The sequence below is a fragment of the Oncorhynchus masou genome, chromosome 30 (genome assembly GCF_036934945.1).
Source record: "Oncorhynchus masou masou isolate Uvic2021 chromosome 30, UVic_Omas_1.1, whole genome shotgun sequence".
Taxonomy (NCBI): Eukaryota; Metazoa; Chordata; class Actinopteri; order Salmoniformes; family Salmonidae; genus Oncorhynchus; species Oncorhynchus masou.
The window spans coordinates 71,313,569-71,329,203 of record NC_088241.1 but is presented as its reverse complement, the minus strand read 5'-3'; the positions used below and the strand labels follow the sequence as shown (position 1 = coordinate 71,329,203).

The following is a 15,635-nucleotide window of genomic DNA, read 5'->3' as shown; positions in this document are numbered from 1 at the left end:
TAGAACAATACCGACCCTACACTACCGGACCCTAACCTACATTATAACAGAACACTACCGGACCTTAACCTACATTATAACAGAACACTACCGGACCCTAACCGACATTACAACAGAACACTACCGGACCCTAACCTACATTACAACAGAACACTACCGGACCCTAACCTACATTATAACAGAACACTACTGGACCCGAACCTACATTAAAACAGAACAATACCGGACCCCTAACAGAACTACATTATAACAGAACACTACCGGACCCTAACCTACATTATAACAGAACACTACCGGACCCTAACCTACATTATAACAGAACACTACCGGACCCTAACCTACATTATAACAGAACACTACCGGACCCTAACCTACATTACAACAGAACAATACCGGACCCTAACCTACATTATAACAGAACACTACCGGACCCTAACCTACATTATAACAGAACAATACCGGACCCTAACCTACATTATAACAGAACACTACCGGACCCTAACCTACATTATAACAGAACAATACCGGACCCTAACCGACATTACAACAGAACACTACCGGACCCTAACCTACATTATAACAGAACAATACCGGACCCTAACCTACATTACAACAGATCAATACCGGACCCTAACCTACATTATAACAGAACACTACTGGACCCTAACCGACATTATAACAGAACACTACCGGACCCTAACCTACATTACAACAGATCAATACCGGACCCTAACCTACATTATAACAGAACACTACCGGACCCTAACCGACATTATAACAGAACAATACCGGACCCTAACCTACATTATAACAGAACAATACCGGACCCTAACCTACATTACAACAGAAAAATACCGGACCCTAACCGACATTACAACAACAGAACAATACCGGACCCTAACCTACATTATAACAGAACAATACCGGACCCTAACCTACATTACAACAGAACAATACCGGACCCTAACCTACATTACAACAGAATACTACTGGACCCTAACCTACATTATGAGAACGTAGCAGCTTTATTGAGGAAAGTGTCCTCCTTGCTGTGACAGAGAAGTGGCCGTCTCACCTCGCCATCTGAAGATGAATGCGCTAACTGTAAGTTGTTCTGGATACATTACTAAAATGTACTCACCGTGTCCCAGAAGTAGTGCTGTAGTCTGGCCAGGGCCTGAGTCTCTCCCCCGCTGCAGGGGAAGGCAGAGCGAGGGTCCCTCACAGTATCTGTCTGCTCCAGGTCTTCTGGGGAGGGGATGAGGCCTTCATCCAGACCTGACCCAGGGGGGAGAGGCTTCAGCTGGTCTAGGGTGGGCAAGACCGGCCTCACCCTGCCCTGGGTTTCCACTGCCTTCCTGAACTGGGTGTATACGTCAGGCAGCCTATCACAGGAGAGGATAGAGCAGGGTTACAAGTCATGCAACCTATCACAGGAGAGAATAGAGCAGGGTTACATGTCAGGCAACCTATCACAGGCGAGCCTGACTTGATATTGTAGTGATTATCCAGGTAGTGAGAGCCTGACTTGATATTGTAGTGATTATCCAGGCAGTGAGAGCCTGACTTGATATTGTAGTGATTAAACAGGCAGTGAGAGCCTGACTTGATATTGTAGTGATTATCCAGGCAGTGAGAGCCTGACTTGATATTGTAGTGATTATCCAGGCAGTGAGAGCCTGACTTGATATTGTAGTGATTATCCAGGCAGAGAGCCTGACTTGATATTGTTGTGATTATCCAGGCAGTGAGAGCCTGACTTCATATTGTAGTGATTATCCAGGCAGAGAGCCTGACTTGATATTGTAGTGATTATCCAGGCAGTGAGAGCCTGACTTCATATTGTAGTGATTATCCAGGCAGAGAGCCTGACTTCATATTGTAGTGATTATCCAGGCAGTGAGAGCCTGACTTCATATTGTAGTGATTATCCAGGCAGAGAGCCTGCGCTGAGCAGCCCAATCTCAGAGGACTACTTTCTCTGTCACATGAATAAAATCAAATGAACTTGATCTTGACCCCTGTGGTCTTCTCTCACCTGGATAGGTGGTTGAAAGGGAGGTCGTCTCGGTGGTATAGTGTCGACCCCCAGCAGGTGTGAACTTTAACCTTCATCTGAGAACAAATATCCCTCACTCCTCTCTCCACCTGCTGGTCCTCTGGCACCACCTACAGAAGTGGATAAGACAGCACAACACATTGATAAGGACGGAAGGAGTGTGATTCTGAATGGTCAGATCTCTAGCAACAATGACAAGCAACTGCCATGTGAGGAATCGTAAGTGACTCGTTTCAGCTAGTTCCATCTTGTTCTTGATACCATGACTTGTTTTGAGGCGTTTTGACTAAGATCTATACTAATATAGCTAAAGTTCTCTAGCTAGCAAACCAACAACCTTAATGATGAATGAAAGACAATAAGTACTCATTCTGCAGATGTGTTAGAGACTAAATTTAGTTCACATCTTGTCCACAATTTAAGCCAACCTTGTCTGTTTGCCCCACAGTTGCGCACTCGTCAGATTTGTTGGTAAACTATCAACCCATGTATAAGTCTATACTCTCGGATTTAATTTAACCAGGAGAGACCTGGACTACTAAGGTGGAGAGATCTATAGATATATATACCTAGATATAGGCTGATAGAGTGACGTGATATATAGATAAAGGATGATATAGATATAGAATGATATAGAATGTTAGAGATATAGCATGATAGAGATGTGAGAAAGGATTGGACACCTACTCATTCAAGGGTTTTCCTTCATTTTTAGTATTTTCTACACTGCTGAATAATAGTGAAGACATCAAAACAATGAAATAACAAATCAAAATATGTTTTATATTTGAGATTCTTCAAATAGCCACCCTTTGCCTTGATGACAGCTCGGCAAACTATTGGCATTCTCTCATCCAGCTTCATGAGATAGTTACTTGGAATACATTGCAATTAACAGGTGTGCGTTCTTAAAGTTGATTTGTGGAATTTATTTTCTTCTTAATGCCTTTGAGCCAATCAGTTGTGTTGTGACAAGGTAGGGTTGGTATACAGAAGATAGCCCTCTTTGGTAAAATACCAAGTCCATATTATGGCAAAAACAGCTCAAATAAGTAAAGAGAAACAACAGTCCATCATTACTTTAAGACATCAAGGTCAGTCAATACGGAATATTTCAAGTGCATTTGCAAAAACCATCAAGTGCTACGATAAAACTGGCTCTCATGAGGACAACCATAGGAAAGGAAGACCCAGGTTTACCTCTGCTGCAGAGGATTAGTTCATTAGAGTTACCAGCCTCAGAAATTAGCAATTAACTGCACCTCAGATTGCAGTCCAAATAAATGCTTCAGAGTAGAGGTCGATTATGGTTTTTCAACGCCGATACCGATTATTAGAGACCCAAAAAGCAGATACCGATTAATCGGCCGATTTAACATATATACAGTGCCTTGCGAAAGTATTCGGCCCCCTTGAACTTTGCGACCTTTTGCTACATTTCAGGCTTCAAACATAAAGATATAAAACTGTATTTTTTGTGAAGAATCAACAACAAGTGGGACACAATCATGAAGTGGAACGACATTTATTGGATATTTCAAACTTTTTTAACAAATCAAAAACTGAAAAATTGGGCGTGCAAAATTATTCAGCCCCCTTAAGTTAATAGTTTGTAGCGCCACCTTTTGCTGCGATTACAGCTGTAAGTCGCTTGGGGTATGTCTCTATCAGTTTGCTTCAGAGTAGAGGTCGATTATGGTCGATTATACCATTTGTATTTCATTGACCTTTGACTATTGGATGTTCTTATAGGCACTTTAGTATTGCCAGTGTAAGAGTATAGCTTCCGTCCCTCTCCTCGCTCCTCCCTGGGCTCGAACCAGCAACACAATGACAACAGCCATCCTCAAAGCAGCGTGACCCATGCAGAGCAAGGGGAACAACTACTAGAAGGCTCAGAGTGAGTGACATTTGAAACGCTATTAGCGCGCACTAACTAGCTAGCCATTTCACTTCGGTTACACCAGCCTCATCTCGGGAGTTGATAGGCTTGAAGTCCTAAACAATGCTTGAAGCACAACGAAGAGCTGCTGGCAAAATGTACGAAAGTGCTGTTTGACTGAATGTTTAAACGCCTGCTTCTGCCTACCACCGCTCAGTCAGATATTTGGATACTTAGATTATATGCAACGCAGGACACGCTAGATAATATCTAGTAATATCATCAACCATGTGTAGTTAAATAGTGATTATGATTGATTGTTTTTTACAAGATAAGTTTAATACTAGCTAGCAACTTACCTTGGCTTACTGCATTCGCATAACAGGCAGTCTCCTTGTGGAGTGCAACGAGAGAGAGGCAGGTCGTTATTGCGTTGGACTAGTTGACTGTAAGGTTGCAAGATTGGATCCCCCAAGCTGACAAACTGAAAATCTGTCATTCTGCCCCTGAACGAGGCAGTTAACCCACCGTTCCTGGCCGTCATTGAAATTAAGAATGTGTTCTTAACTGATTTACCTAGTGAACTGATGTGTGGTTCACACCGTGAAGCATGGAGGAGAATGTGTTCTTAACTGATTTACCTAGTGAACTGATGTGTGGTTCCCACCGTGAAGCATGGAGGAGAAGGTGTGATGGTGTGGGGGAGCTTTGCTGGTGACACTGTCAGTGATTTATTTAGAATTCAAAGCACACTTAATAACCTCTTGAAACCAGGGGGCACTATTTTTATGTTTGGAAAAATAAAGTTCCCAAAGTAAACGGCCTATTTCCCAGGACCAGATGCTAGAATATGCATATAATTGACAGATTAGGATAGAAAACAGTGCCTCTTATTTTGAAACCTTTGTTCCTATGCATGCCTATCCTCAATTTAAAGGGATATCAACCAGATTCCTTTTTCTATGTCTTCCCTACGGTGTCAACAGTCTTTAGACATAGTTTCAGGCTTTTATTTTGAAAAATGAGCCACAAAGATCACATTGCGTAAGTGGATAGGTGGGGGCTCTCAGAGTGAGTTTTGCGCAACAGAGTAAAGCGGCCATTGTTTCTCCCTGTCCTATTGAAAAACCATCACTCCCGGTTGATATATTATCAAATATATATTTTAAAAACAACCTGAGGATTGATTATAAAAAAACGTTTGACATGTTTCTGTGGACATTATGGATATTATTTGGAATTTGTCTGCGTTGTCGTGACCGCTCTTTCCTGTGGATTTCTGAACATAATGCGCCAAACAAACTGAGGTATTTTGGATATAAAAATAATCTTTATGGAACAAAAGGAACATTTGTTGTGTAACTGGGAGTCTCGTGAGTGAAAACATCCGAAGATCAAAGGTAAACGATTAATTTGATTGCTTTTCTGATTTTCGTGACCAAGCTACCTGATGCTAAGTGTACTTAATGTTTTGTCATGCGATCGATAAACTTACACAAACGCTTGGATTGCTTTCGCTGTAAAGCATAATTGAGACGACAGGTGGATTAACAAAAGGCTAAGCTGTGTTTTGCAATATTGCACTTGTGATTTCATGAATATTTTTTAGTAATATTATTTGACTGTCTTCACTATTATTCTAAAATGTAGAAAATAGTAAAAATAAAGAAAAACCCTTGAATGAGTAGGTGTACTTTTGATTGGTACTGTATACAATGAACAAAAATATAAACGTAACAGTTTCCTTTCAAATAAGGAAATCAGTCAATTTAAATAAATGTATTAGATACAGTATCTATAGTGGTGAGTAAGATACATATATTGATAGATATGATGTAGCTAGCGGTGATAAGAGTTAATATGTTGTGTACTAAGTTACTAACCTCTTCATGGAAGGCCACAGCGCTAACAGAACCTAGCTGCTTAATGAGGTCACCAACCACCTCCTGTGGCCTGCCCCGTCTCACCACCAGGGTGCTGGAAGAAAAAACACACAGCAGCCCCAGTTAACACTGTCTGAGAGCAAGCTGCATCCTGGGTAGTGGATTAGTCATCTCTCTCTCGTAGAAACAGAATGGGATGACAGCTCTGTTAATGTAAACAATAGTAACTAAGGCAATAGTATAGTATAGCGCTTTCAAGACAAGTAACAAAGTGTTTGAAATAAATGCTCATTTGAAACCATACATTAAAATAATCTTTATAAAAAATGTGTCTTCAACGGGCATATAAAAAGGCACTGAATTAGGCACTGAACCTTCAGATCTATGCTAATGAAAAGCTGAGAAGCCCAGGTGTGTCCTGAACCACCCAGTTATTATCACTATACATTATGGGTATGGTGTGATATATATACTAGAGCTGGAGAGATTAAGACATTCCTACACTGTTAGAGCCCTGAGGAGCATCAGGGTATGACTGTCTGACTCAAAGTCCACTTATGGTTATGGTGTGGTACATTAGGTTATGGTACAGTACATTGTGGTTATGATGTGATACATCACGGTTAGACAAATGGATATGGTGACATTGTGAGGTACATTATGGGTATGAGATTACACCTAAGTAACCATTTTGGAGATGTGCATACATCATGAGAATGGAAACGGTACATAATGGGTATGGTGTGATAAATGAAGACCTTACGGTAATTATGGTCATTATATTATGAAGTGGTACATAAGAGCAGCAGTTCGGATAAATGAAGGTTATATGTTAAAACAATGATCTCTGGCCTAACCCGGATACATGATGGTAATGGTGTGTTACATTGTGGCGCCATGCTGGTACCAGAGACCCTGGAATGGTGAATAAGGGTTATAGTACATCCGGTGGCTTTGGTGTGGTATATACCGGGGTACATCCGGTGGCTTTGGTGTGGTATATAAAGGTTATGGCACATTATGGTTATGGTGGGTTATTATAGCTTGACTGGTATATGATACATAAAGCTATGACATGGTACGTTATGGCACATTATGGTTATGACCCTGTGGCGTTGGTGGATGGAGCGAGAGATTATGTCCCAGATGTGCTCAATTGGATTCAGGTCTGGGGAACGGGCGGGCCAGTCCAAAGCATCAATGCCTTGTTTGCAGGAACTCCGACACATAGGTCCAGCTTGCTTCCGCATTAGGAGGAACCTGTAGGGCCAACCGAAGCACCAGTGCGGCTTGGTCTCACAAGGGGTCTCGGAGGATCTCATGACTTTCACCTAATGGCAGTCCTGAGGCTACCTTGTCAAGCACATTGAGGGCTGTAGCTACCCCCAAAAAATTGGATCATGACTGAATGCTGGGGAGAAAAAGGGGTAAAGACTGTCACATGTGCTCAATAAATGAACCTGCTTTCATCTGTGAAAATGCACAAGGCACCAGTGGCGAATTTGCAAATGCCAAACGTCCTGCACGGTCTGGTCTGTAAACAACCCCCACCTGTGGACGTGGGCCCTCATACCACCCTCATGGAGTCTGTTTCTGACCGTTAGCAGACACATGCACATTTGTGTTGGAGGTCATTTTGCTAGGGACCTGTTTCATTGTACTAAGTTCTAATCAGATAGCGGTCCTGCTGCTGGGTTGTATCTTACATCTCCTGATGTATGGCCTTTCCTGGTAGCGCCTTGCTAGTAAATAAATAATCAAAACTCTTGCCAATTGATTGATGTGCTATCCTGGATGAGCTGATTGGTGGGACTTGTGTTTGTGACCGTTTGCTACCACTATGAGTGAAAGCACGTTCAAAATGACACTGTAGGGGGAAATTTGGGGGTGTCTTAAATAGCATGCTGTTGTACATTTGACTTGGAGTTACATTGTGTTGTTTAAGTGTTCCCTTAATGGTTATAGTGTTGTATGGTAATTATGGTTATGGTATGGCAAAATCTATTATGGTTTTGGTGTGGTACATTATCTTTTTTACATATGGTTACCTTTTATTTAACTGGTATGGAATGGTACATTGTGTTATGGTGTGGTACATTATGGTTAGCTATGGTTCCAAGTAGTATGGTACATGGTGGTATGGTATGGTTATGGTGTGGTACATTATGGTTATGATGCATTATGGTGTGATATGGTACATTATGGCTATGGTGTGATATGGTACATTATGGCTATGGTGTGGTATGTGGTTATGGTACATGGTGGTTATGGTGTGGTATGGTACATTCTGGCTATGGTGTGGTATTGTATGGTTATGGAGGGGGACGGAGTATACTGTTACACTGGTACAAGGTTTTGTGGGACATGGTTAAAGTATGGTACATGGTCCTATAAATACTATATTAACTACAACCCAGAATATTGGTGTGTTAAAAGGAACCACCAACTTTCATATGTTCTCATGTTCTGAGCAATGAACTGAAATGTTGGCTTTCTATGGCACATATTGCACTTTTACTTTCCTCTCCAACACTTTGTTTTTGCATTATTTAAACATCATTACCAATATGGGTATGGAGCGGCATATCATCGCTATGGTGTGGTACATTACAATGGTACATTATGGTGTGGTACATTATGGTATGGTACATTATGGTTATGGAGTGGCACATGGCTGTCCTCAGAAGTCCACTTTCGGAACAAGGAGGAAACAGACCACTAAGACAAAGGTACATTGTGGTTATGTTGTGGTACATTGCTGTTATGGTGTGGTATGTGGTTATGGTACGTGACGGTTATGGTGTGGTACATTATGGATATGGCATGGTTAAGGTGTGGTATGGTGTGATACATGGGTTGGCCCAGGCTATATCCGGCGCGACCGGGAGGTTGGGGAGGCGCTGTGGCCTAGGTTAGGGAGGGCTTGACTGGTATAAATAAATAAAATACAAGCACTGTATGTGACAAATGCACCCAAATGTATATTTCTCTCTTACATTAAATCCCCATGTTGTGGTACATTATGGTTATAGGTGGTATGATTAGAACTTAGTACAGCATGGTTATGATGTGTTGGTCCACTAGGGACCTGTTTCATTGTACTAAGTTCTAATCAATAGCTCAGCTCCTTCATTATCCTTTTAGCTTGCTAGTAAATAAATAATCAACTCAATTGATGTGGTACTGACTGATTGGTCCTGGATTGCTGTCCGATTATGTAGAATGACACTGTAGGGGGAAATTGCTTAAATAGCGGCTGTTGTACATTATGGTACGTATGGTTATAGTGTTGTATGGTACATTATGGTTATGGTATGGCACATTATGGTTTTGGTGTGGTACAGTATGGTTACGGTGTGGTATGGAATGGTACATTGTGTTATGGTGTGGTACATTATGGTTAGCTATGGTAAGGTATGGTACATGGTGGTATGGTATGGTTATGGTGTGGTACATTATGGTTATGATGCATTATGGTGTGATATGGTACATTATGGCTATGGTGTGATATGGTACATTATGGCTATGGTGTGGTACTGTATGGTTATGGAGTAGTATGGTACGGTTTGGGTATGGTGTTGTAATTATTTATTTTATTTAACCTTGCCTATGGCATGAAACAGCTGGATAACACAGGGCTTGCAATGTATTGTATGGTGTAGGGGGCCCTGATGTGGTAACATTATGCTGGATATTGCAGTTATGGTGTGGTATGTAGTATGGTACATTATGGTTATGGGGGGCCCAGTGAAATGTGGTACATGGTGATGATACATTACAGGGTTATGGTACATTGGTGTGGTATGGTACATTCTGGCTATGGTGTGGTATTGTATGGTTATGGAGTGGTATGGTACATGGTGGATATGGTGTGGTGTGTGGTATGGTACATTATGGGTATGGAGCGGCATATCATCGCTATGGTGTGGTACATTACAATGGTACATTATGGTGTGGTACAGTGGTTATGGAGTGGCACACAGCTGGATAACATTATGGCTATGTTGTGGTACATTGCTGTTATGGTGTGGTATGTGGTTATGGTACGTGACGGTTATGGTGTGGTACATTATGGATATGGCATGGTTAAGGTGTGGTATGGTGTGATACATGGGTATGGTACATTATGGTTATGGCACTGTATGTGGTTATGGTACATTATGGTATGGAGTGGTACATTATGGTTATGCTATGGTACATTATGGTTATAGTGTGGTATGTTATGGTGTGGTACAGCATGGTTATGATGTGGTGCGGTATGGTTGTGGTGTGTTATGGTATGGTTGTGGCTCAGCTCAGCTCCTCTCACCTGCCTCTCTGTATCAAACTGGTCCTGAGGTCCTGGATGCTGTCCAGTAGGAAGCGCAGGCGGAAGGGGCCGGTAGAGTAGAGTTGGCCCCCAGTGAAACCAGCTGGATAACACAGGGGTTACAATGTGTTCAGCATTCCTCTGGGCCCAGTGAAACACCTGGATAACACAGGGGTTACAATAGAGTAGGGGGCCCAGTGAAACAGCTGGATAACACAGGGCTTGCAATAGAGTAGGGGGCCCTGTGAAACAGCTGGATAACACAGGGCTTGCAATAGAGTAGAGGGCCCAGTGAAACAGCTGGATAACACAGGGGTTACAATAGAGTAGAGGGCCCAGTGAAACAGCTGGATAACACAGGGGTTACAATAGAGTAGAGGGCCCAGTGAAACAGCTGGATAACACAGGGGTTACAATAGAGTAGGGGGCCCAGTGAAACAGCTGGATAACACAGGGGTTACAAAAAAATATTTGTGTCTGTATTTATTCCACAGATAGAAGACGCTCTACGAGCTGCTCATTGAACATCATTCAGCCTGTAAATCACGACGAGTGAGTGGGCATGGTGGTTTGACGGTGAGTAGCTTGCCACAGCCAATGACAGCGTATTTTAAAAAGTAAATAATCACAAGTAAACTTCACCAAGCAAGCAGCCCTGTCCTCATCACATGCTCACTTAATTATCTTTAGCTGGCTAGCTAACCAGCAATATAAATATATATTTTTTAAACTATACTATGAAACAAAAATAAACGATATAAAGAATAATAGTAAAAAGCTGTTGGAACACAAACATGTAACCTCAGCTCCATCAGACGATATTGACAACTACTTTAATGATTGTTTCATAAAGTACGTGTGGAAGAGGTGAACAAATTAATGTTGTCTATCAACAATGACAAGCCACCGGGGTCTGACAACTTGGATGGAAAATCACTGAGGATAATAGAGGACGATAATGCATCTCCTATTCGCCATATGTTCAATCCAAACCTACTAGAAAATGTGCCCCCTCAGGCCTGGAGGGAAGCTGAAGTGGAGGGAAGCTAAGCGAACAGCACCCCTACCTAATAGAAGAATAGTAAAGCCCCCTTTACTGGCTCAAATAGCTAACCAATCTGCTTAAACCAACCCTTAGTAAACTTATGGAAAAAAATTGTTTGACCAGGTACAATGATATTTTACTGTAAAGAAATTGACAGAATTTCAGCACGCTTATAGGGAAGGACATTTAACAATCACGCTTATAGGGAAGGACATTTAACAATCACAACACCTACACAAATGACTGATGATTGGCTGAGAGAAATTGATGATAAAAAGATTGTAGGGGCAGTTTTGTTAGACTTCATTGTGGCGTTTGACATTATGAATCATAGTCTGCCACTGGAAAAACATGTGTTATGGCTTTACACCACCTGCTATAATGTGGATAAAGAGTTACCGGTCTAACAGAACACAGAGGGTTCTTTAATGGAAGCCTCTCAAAAATAATCCAGGTAGGATCAGGAATTTCCCAAGGCAGCTGTTTAGGCCCCTTACTTTTTTCAATTTTTTACTAACGACATTCCACTGGCTTTGAGTAAGGCTGAAATGACTTCAACACTTAACAAATAACTGCAGTTAGTTTCCGAATGTGTGGCAAGGAATAAGTTAGTCCTAAATATTTAAAAAACTAAATATTGTAATGAATAATGTGGAAATTGAGCAAGTTGAGGTGACTAAACTGCTTGGAGTAACCCTGGATTGTAAACTGTCATGGTCAAAACATATTGATACAACAGTAGCTAAGATGGGGAGAAGTCTGTCCATAATAAAGCGCTACTCTACCTTCTTAACAACACTGTCAACAAGGCAGGTCCTACAAGCCCTAGTTTCTACCTTCTTAACAGCACTATCAACAAGGCAGGTCCTACAGGCCCTAGTTTCTACCTTCTTAACAACACTGTCAACAAGGCAGGTCCTACAGGCCCTAGTTTCTACCTTCTTAACAGCACTATCAACAAGGCAGGTCCTACAGGCCCTAGTTTCTATCTTCTTAACAACACTGTCAACAAGGCAGGTCCTACAGGTCCTAGTTTCTACCTTCTTAACAGCACTATCAACAAGGCAGGTCCTATCTACCTTCTTAACAACACTATCAACAAGGCAGGTCCTACAGGCCCTAGTTTCTACCTTCTTAACAGCACTATCAACAAGGCAGGTCCTACAGGCCCTAGTTTCTACCTTATTAACTATCAACAAGGTAGGTCCTACAGGCCCGAGTTTCTACCTTCTTAACAACACTATCAACAAGGCAGGTCCTACAGGCCCCTAGTTTCTACCTTATTAACTATCAACAAGGCAGGTCCTACAGGTCCTTCTTAACAACACTATCAACAAGGCAGGTCCTACAGGCCCAAGTTTCTACCTTTTTAACAACACTATCAGGTCCTAGTTTCTACCTTCTTAACAGCACTAATCAACAAGGCAAGTCCTACAGGCCCGAGTTTCTACCTTCTTAACAACACTATCAACAAGGCAGGTCCTACAGGCCCTAGTTTCTACCTTATTAACTATCAACAAGGCAGGTCCTACAGGCCCTGGTTTCTACCTTATTAACTATCAACAAAGCAGGTCCTACAGGCCCTAGTTGTCACACCTAGATTACTGTTTAGTCATGTGGTGAGGTGACAGAGGGACATGGGAAAATTGCAATTGTCTCAGAACAGGGCAGCACGGCGGGTCCTTGGATGTACACAGAGCTAACATTTTACGCATGTCAATCTCTCCTGGCTCAAAGTGGAGGAGAGATTAACTTCATCACTACTTGTATTTGTGAGACATGCAGAACGCACCGAGCTACTGGCACACAGCTCAGACACCCATGCATACCCCACAAGACATGCCATGAGAGGTCTCTTTACAGTCCCCAAGTTCAGAGCAGACTATGGGAGGCGCACAGTACTACATAGAGCCATGACTACATGGAACTCTATTCCACATCAAGTAACTGAATCCGATTTTAAAAACAGATAAAACAGATAAAAAAACATTGGCACAGACACATCCACAATAACATACGCACTATACACACACGTACACATAGATTTTTTGTTGTCGATATGTGGTAGTACAGTAGTGGCCTGAGGGCACACACTTAAATGTGTTGTGATGATGTCATCACTGCTCGTGCACCTACCTGTGTGCACGGCGTGCTGGTGCACAGTTGGTTCTTATTATACCCTCAGTGCTGCCGAGTCCCCAATAAGCAGATGTTCCGGTTTTCAGGGGAAATGGTCCGTGCTATCCGGTATCCTTGGGACGTCCCTACCCCATTGAAATCTACCTTTTAAATGGTAGAGATCCCAGATAGAACTGACCAATAGGAAAGAGGGCCTGTGACAGGACTTCCGCTTTTGGACTTTACACCTAAGACCGTATACTATGAAGATAGGCTAAAACTGCTTCTCCAATAGAAATCCCTGATCACACTTGTAGGCGTTGTCTCATGGCGACGTTGGCTAGCGAAGCTCATGCACAGAAACACGTCATTGAACCGTGGTCTCGTGCCAAACTGTTTGTCAAATCAAAAGGCACTACTTCAATATAAAAGTTGTTTTTGATGAAAATAAAAATGTGTCACTTTGTCACTTTCACAAGGTTGGAGTAATAACATGTTCAACTACTTAAAATATTAGAATCTAGGTTGTGCCTTTAGATTAAGAAAGTTAACTAAAAAATAATTTCTCACTTCTCCAACCCCGGCCTGTTTGGCAAGCTTTCCCTGAAGACTCAAGTTGTTAAGCCTCTGGGTTTAGAAACTCTGTGGCAAAACTCCATCCGAACAACTCCTCCACGTTTACCGAATTGAAGAGAACCTCCCCTGACATTTCTTCTTCTTCAAGACCAGTGTGTAGTAGAGTGATCTACGTGCAGTCCAAACACACACAAAAGAGACACACCCTATCCCCTGAAGACACACCCTATCCCCCCCAGCCCTCAAATTAAGTTGACACTTCTGATGACGTCTGACGAGTGTACCGTTGCAGGGCGAGGGGCGATGGAGGAAGGATTGTTTTTAAATGGACCGCCACTGCCATGAAAATATGCGTTTCACATTGACACACATGACCAGTTTAATAGTTAAGTTATGCAGAGATTCTTGACCGATTTATTTTTTTTCTTGACTGATTTTTAGCTTGTGAGTGCTTTATATGCTCTACAGTCAATTATGAGTGCATGTCTACTTACATTAAATATATAATGATTAATATAGCTGGTAAATTAATTAGATAAATAACAGCCTGCCTAGCTGGAGCTTCTGAAGGAGGAAAATGTGTTACAAGCCGTCATATGCAGCCCAATTTCTAACTTATTTACATTCGTTTTTACTTACACTTAAATTGACTTCTCCATTGATGTTTTTAACTTTTCGCGACGTTGATGTACAATCATTGGAATTAAATTCTGGGGAGTTTCAGGCCCCGGAGTGAACATAATTGTACACTCGCAAAACCGACCAAAAACGAGGTCTGAGGGGTATATGTTGCAAACTTCCCTTGTTTGGTTAATCATTTGGACCACCCCCAATATGGTGACGGGGATTCCCCCAAGGGCACAAGGCGAGGGTGTGTCTTAAGTGTTTGTACCTCAGCCCTAGTTTCAGACATGTATTTTACTGCCGCTACGTTACGTTACGTTAGACCGGAACAAGCAGTTTGGGGACCCAGGCAACTATTTCCAGCCCAAGGAAACAGGATTTCACCTCGATCATGTCTATTCGTCTGGGATGGCAAAAAACGTGGCGAAATCGTGTAGTGTTTGACCGGCATAATGTTTGTTTGCGGACCGCCATTATACCACAAGAAGATTTTAGCATTTTTTTTCTGTTTATTGGTGTCAGATGGGAAGAAATAAAATGATCAGAGAATGCACGATAAAACCAAATATACTTTACATTAGTGAAGAGAAAGCGCAACATTGTATCACATTGAACAAGTCAGCGGTACACATTTTGGAATCGTTTTGTTCCAAGACTACTAGACACATTTCTGATCTAATTTAGAATCAACTTACCTCATTGTCGTGAAGACGCAAGTCATTTCTCAGCAAACATATGACTGTCCGTGAGGTAGACATATTCTACAGTTAAACACGTCTGCGATAGTAGATGGGTCGAGTGCACTACTCTCCCGGCGTGGTTATGTGGCCGATGCTGCATGCAGACACAGCTGGGCTTGACTTGTGTGAAGCTAGCCACAATAAGGATGAGGCACAACAGTGGAACGTGTGGTTTGCCTTCAAAATAACCCCCCCCCCCCCCATTGAAACTGATCCAAATTAATAAAATAGTGGAATAATGCCATATTTAAACACAGTTGGAATGTTATTACACAACTTAAAAAAATAAATACTATATTTACTCAATTTGACAAACAGTAAAAAAACTACCATTTTAAATCCCACTGGCTGTATTAGACTGCATAATTGAATTGGGGAAATACACACACTGGTTGTCTT

At 41.9% G+C, this 15,635-nt stretch overlaps 1 protein-coding gene across 1 annotated transcript; it reads right to left on the bottom strand.

Moving 5' to 3' along the window:
* Positions 1–669: 669 nt before the first annotated feature.
* Positions 670–15,356, bottom strand: cry-dash (cryptochrome DASH). The gene is given in 6 exon segments (XM_064949941.1): positions 670–1,385; positions 2,039–2,169; positions 5,825–5,918; positions 10,134–10,252; positions 10,254–10,292; positions 15,192–15,356. Coding segments are annotated over 6 exon segments (705 nt in total). The 5' UTR covers positions 15,255–15,356; the 3' UTR covers positions 670–1,126.
* Positions 15,357–15,635: the final 279 nt, after the last annotated feature.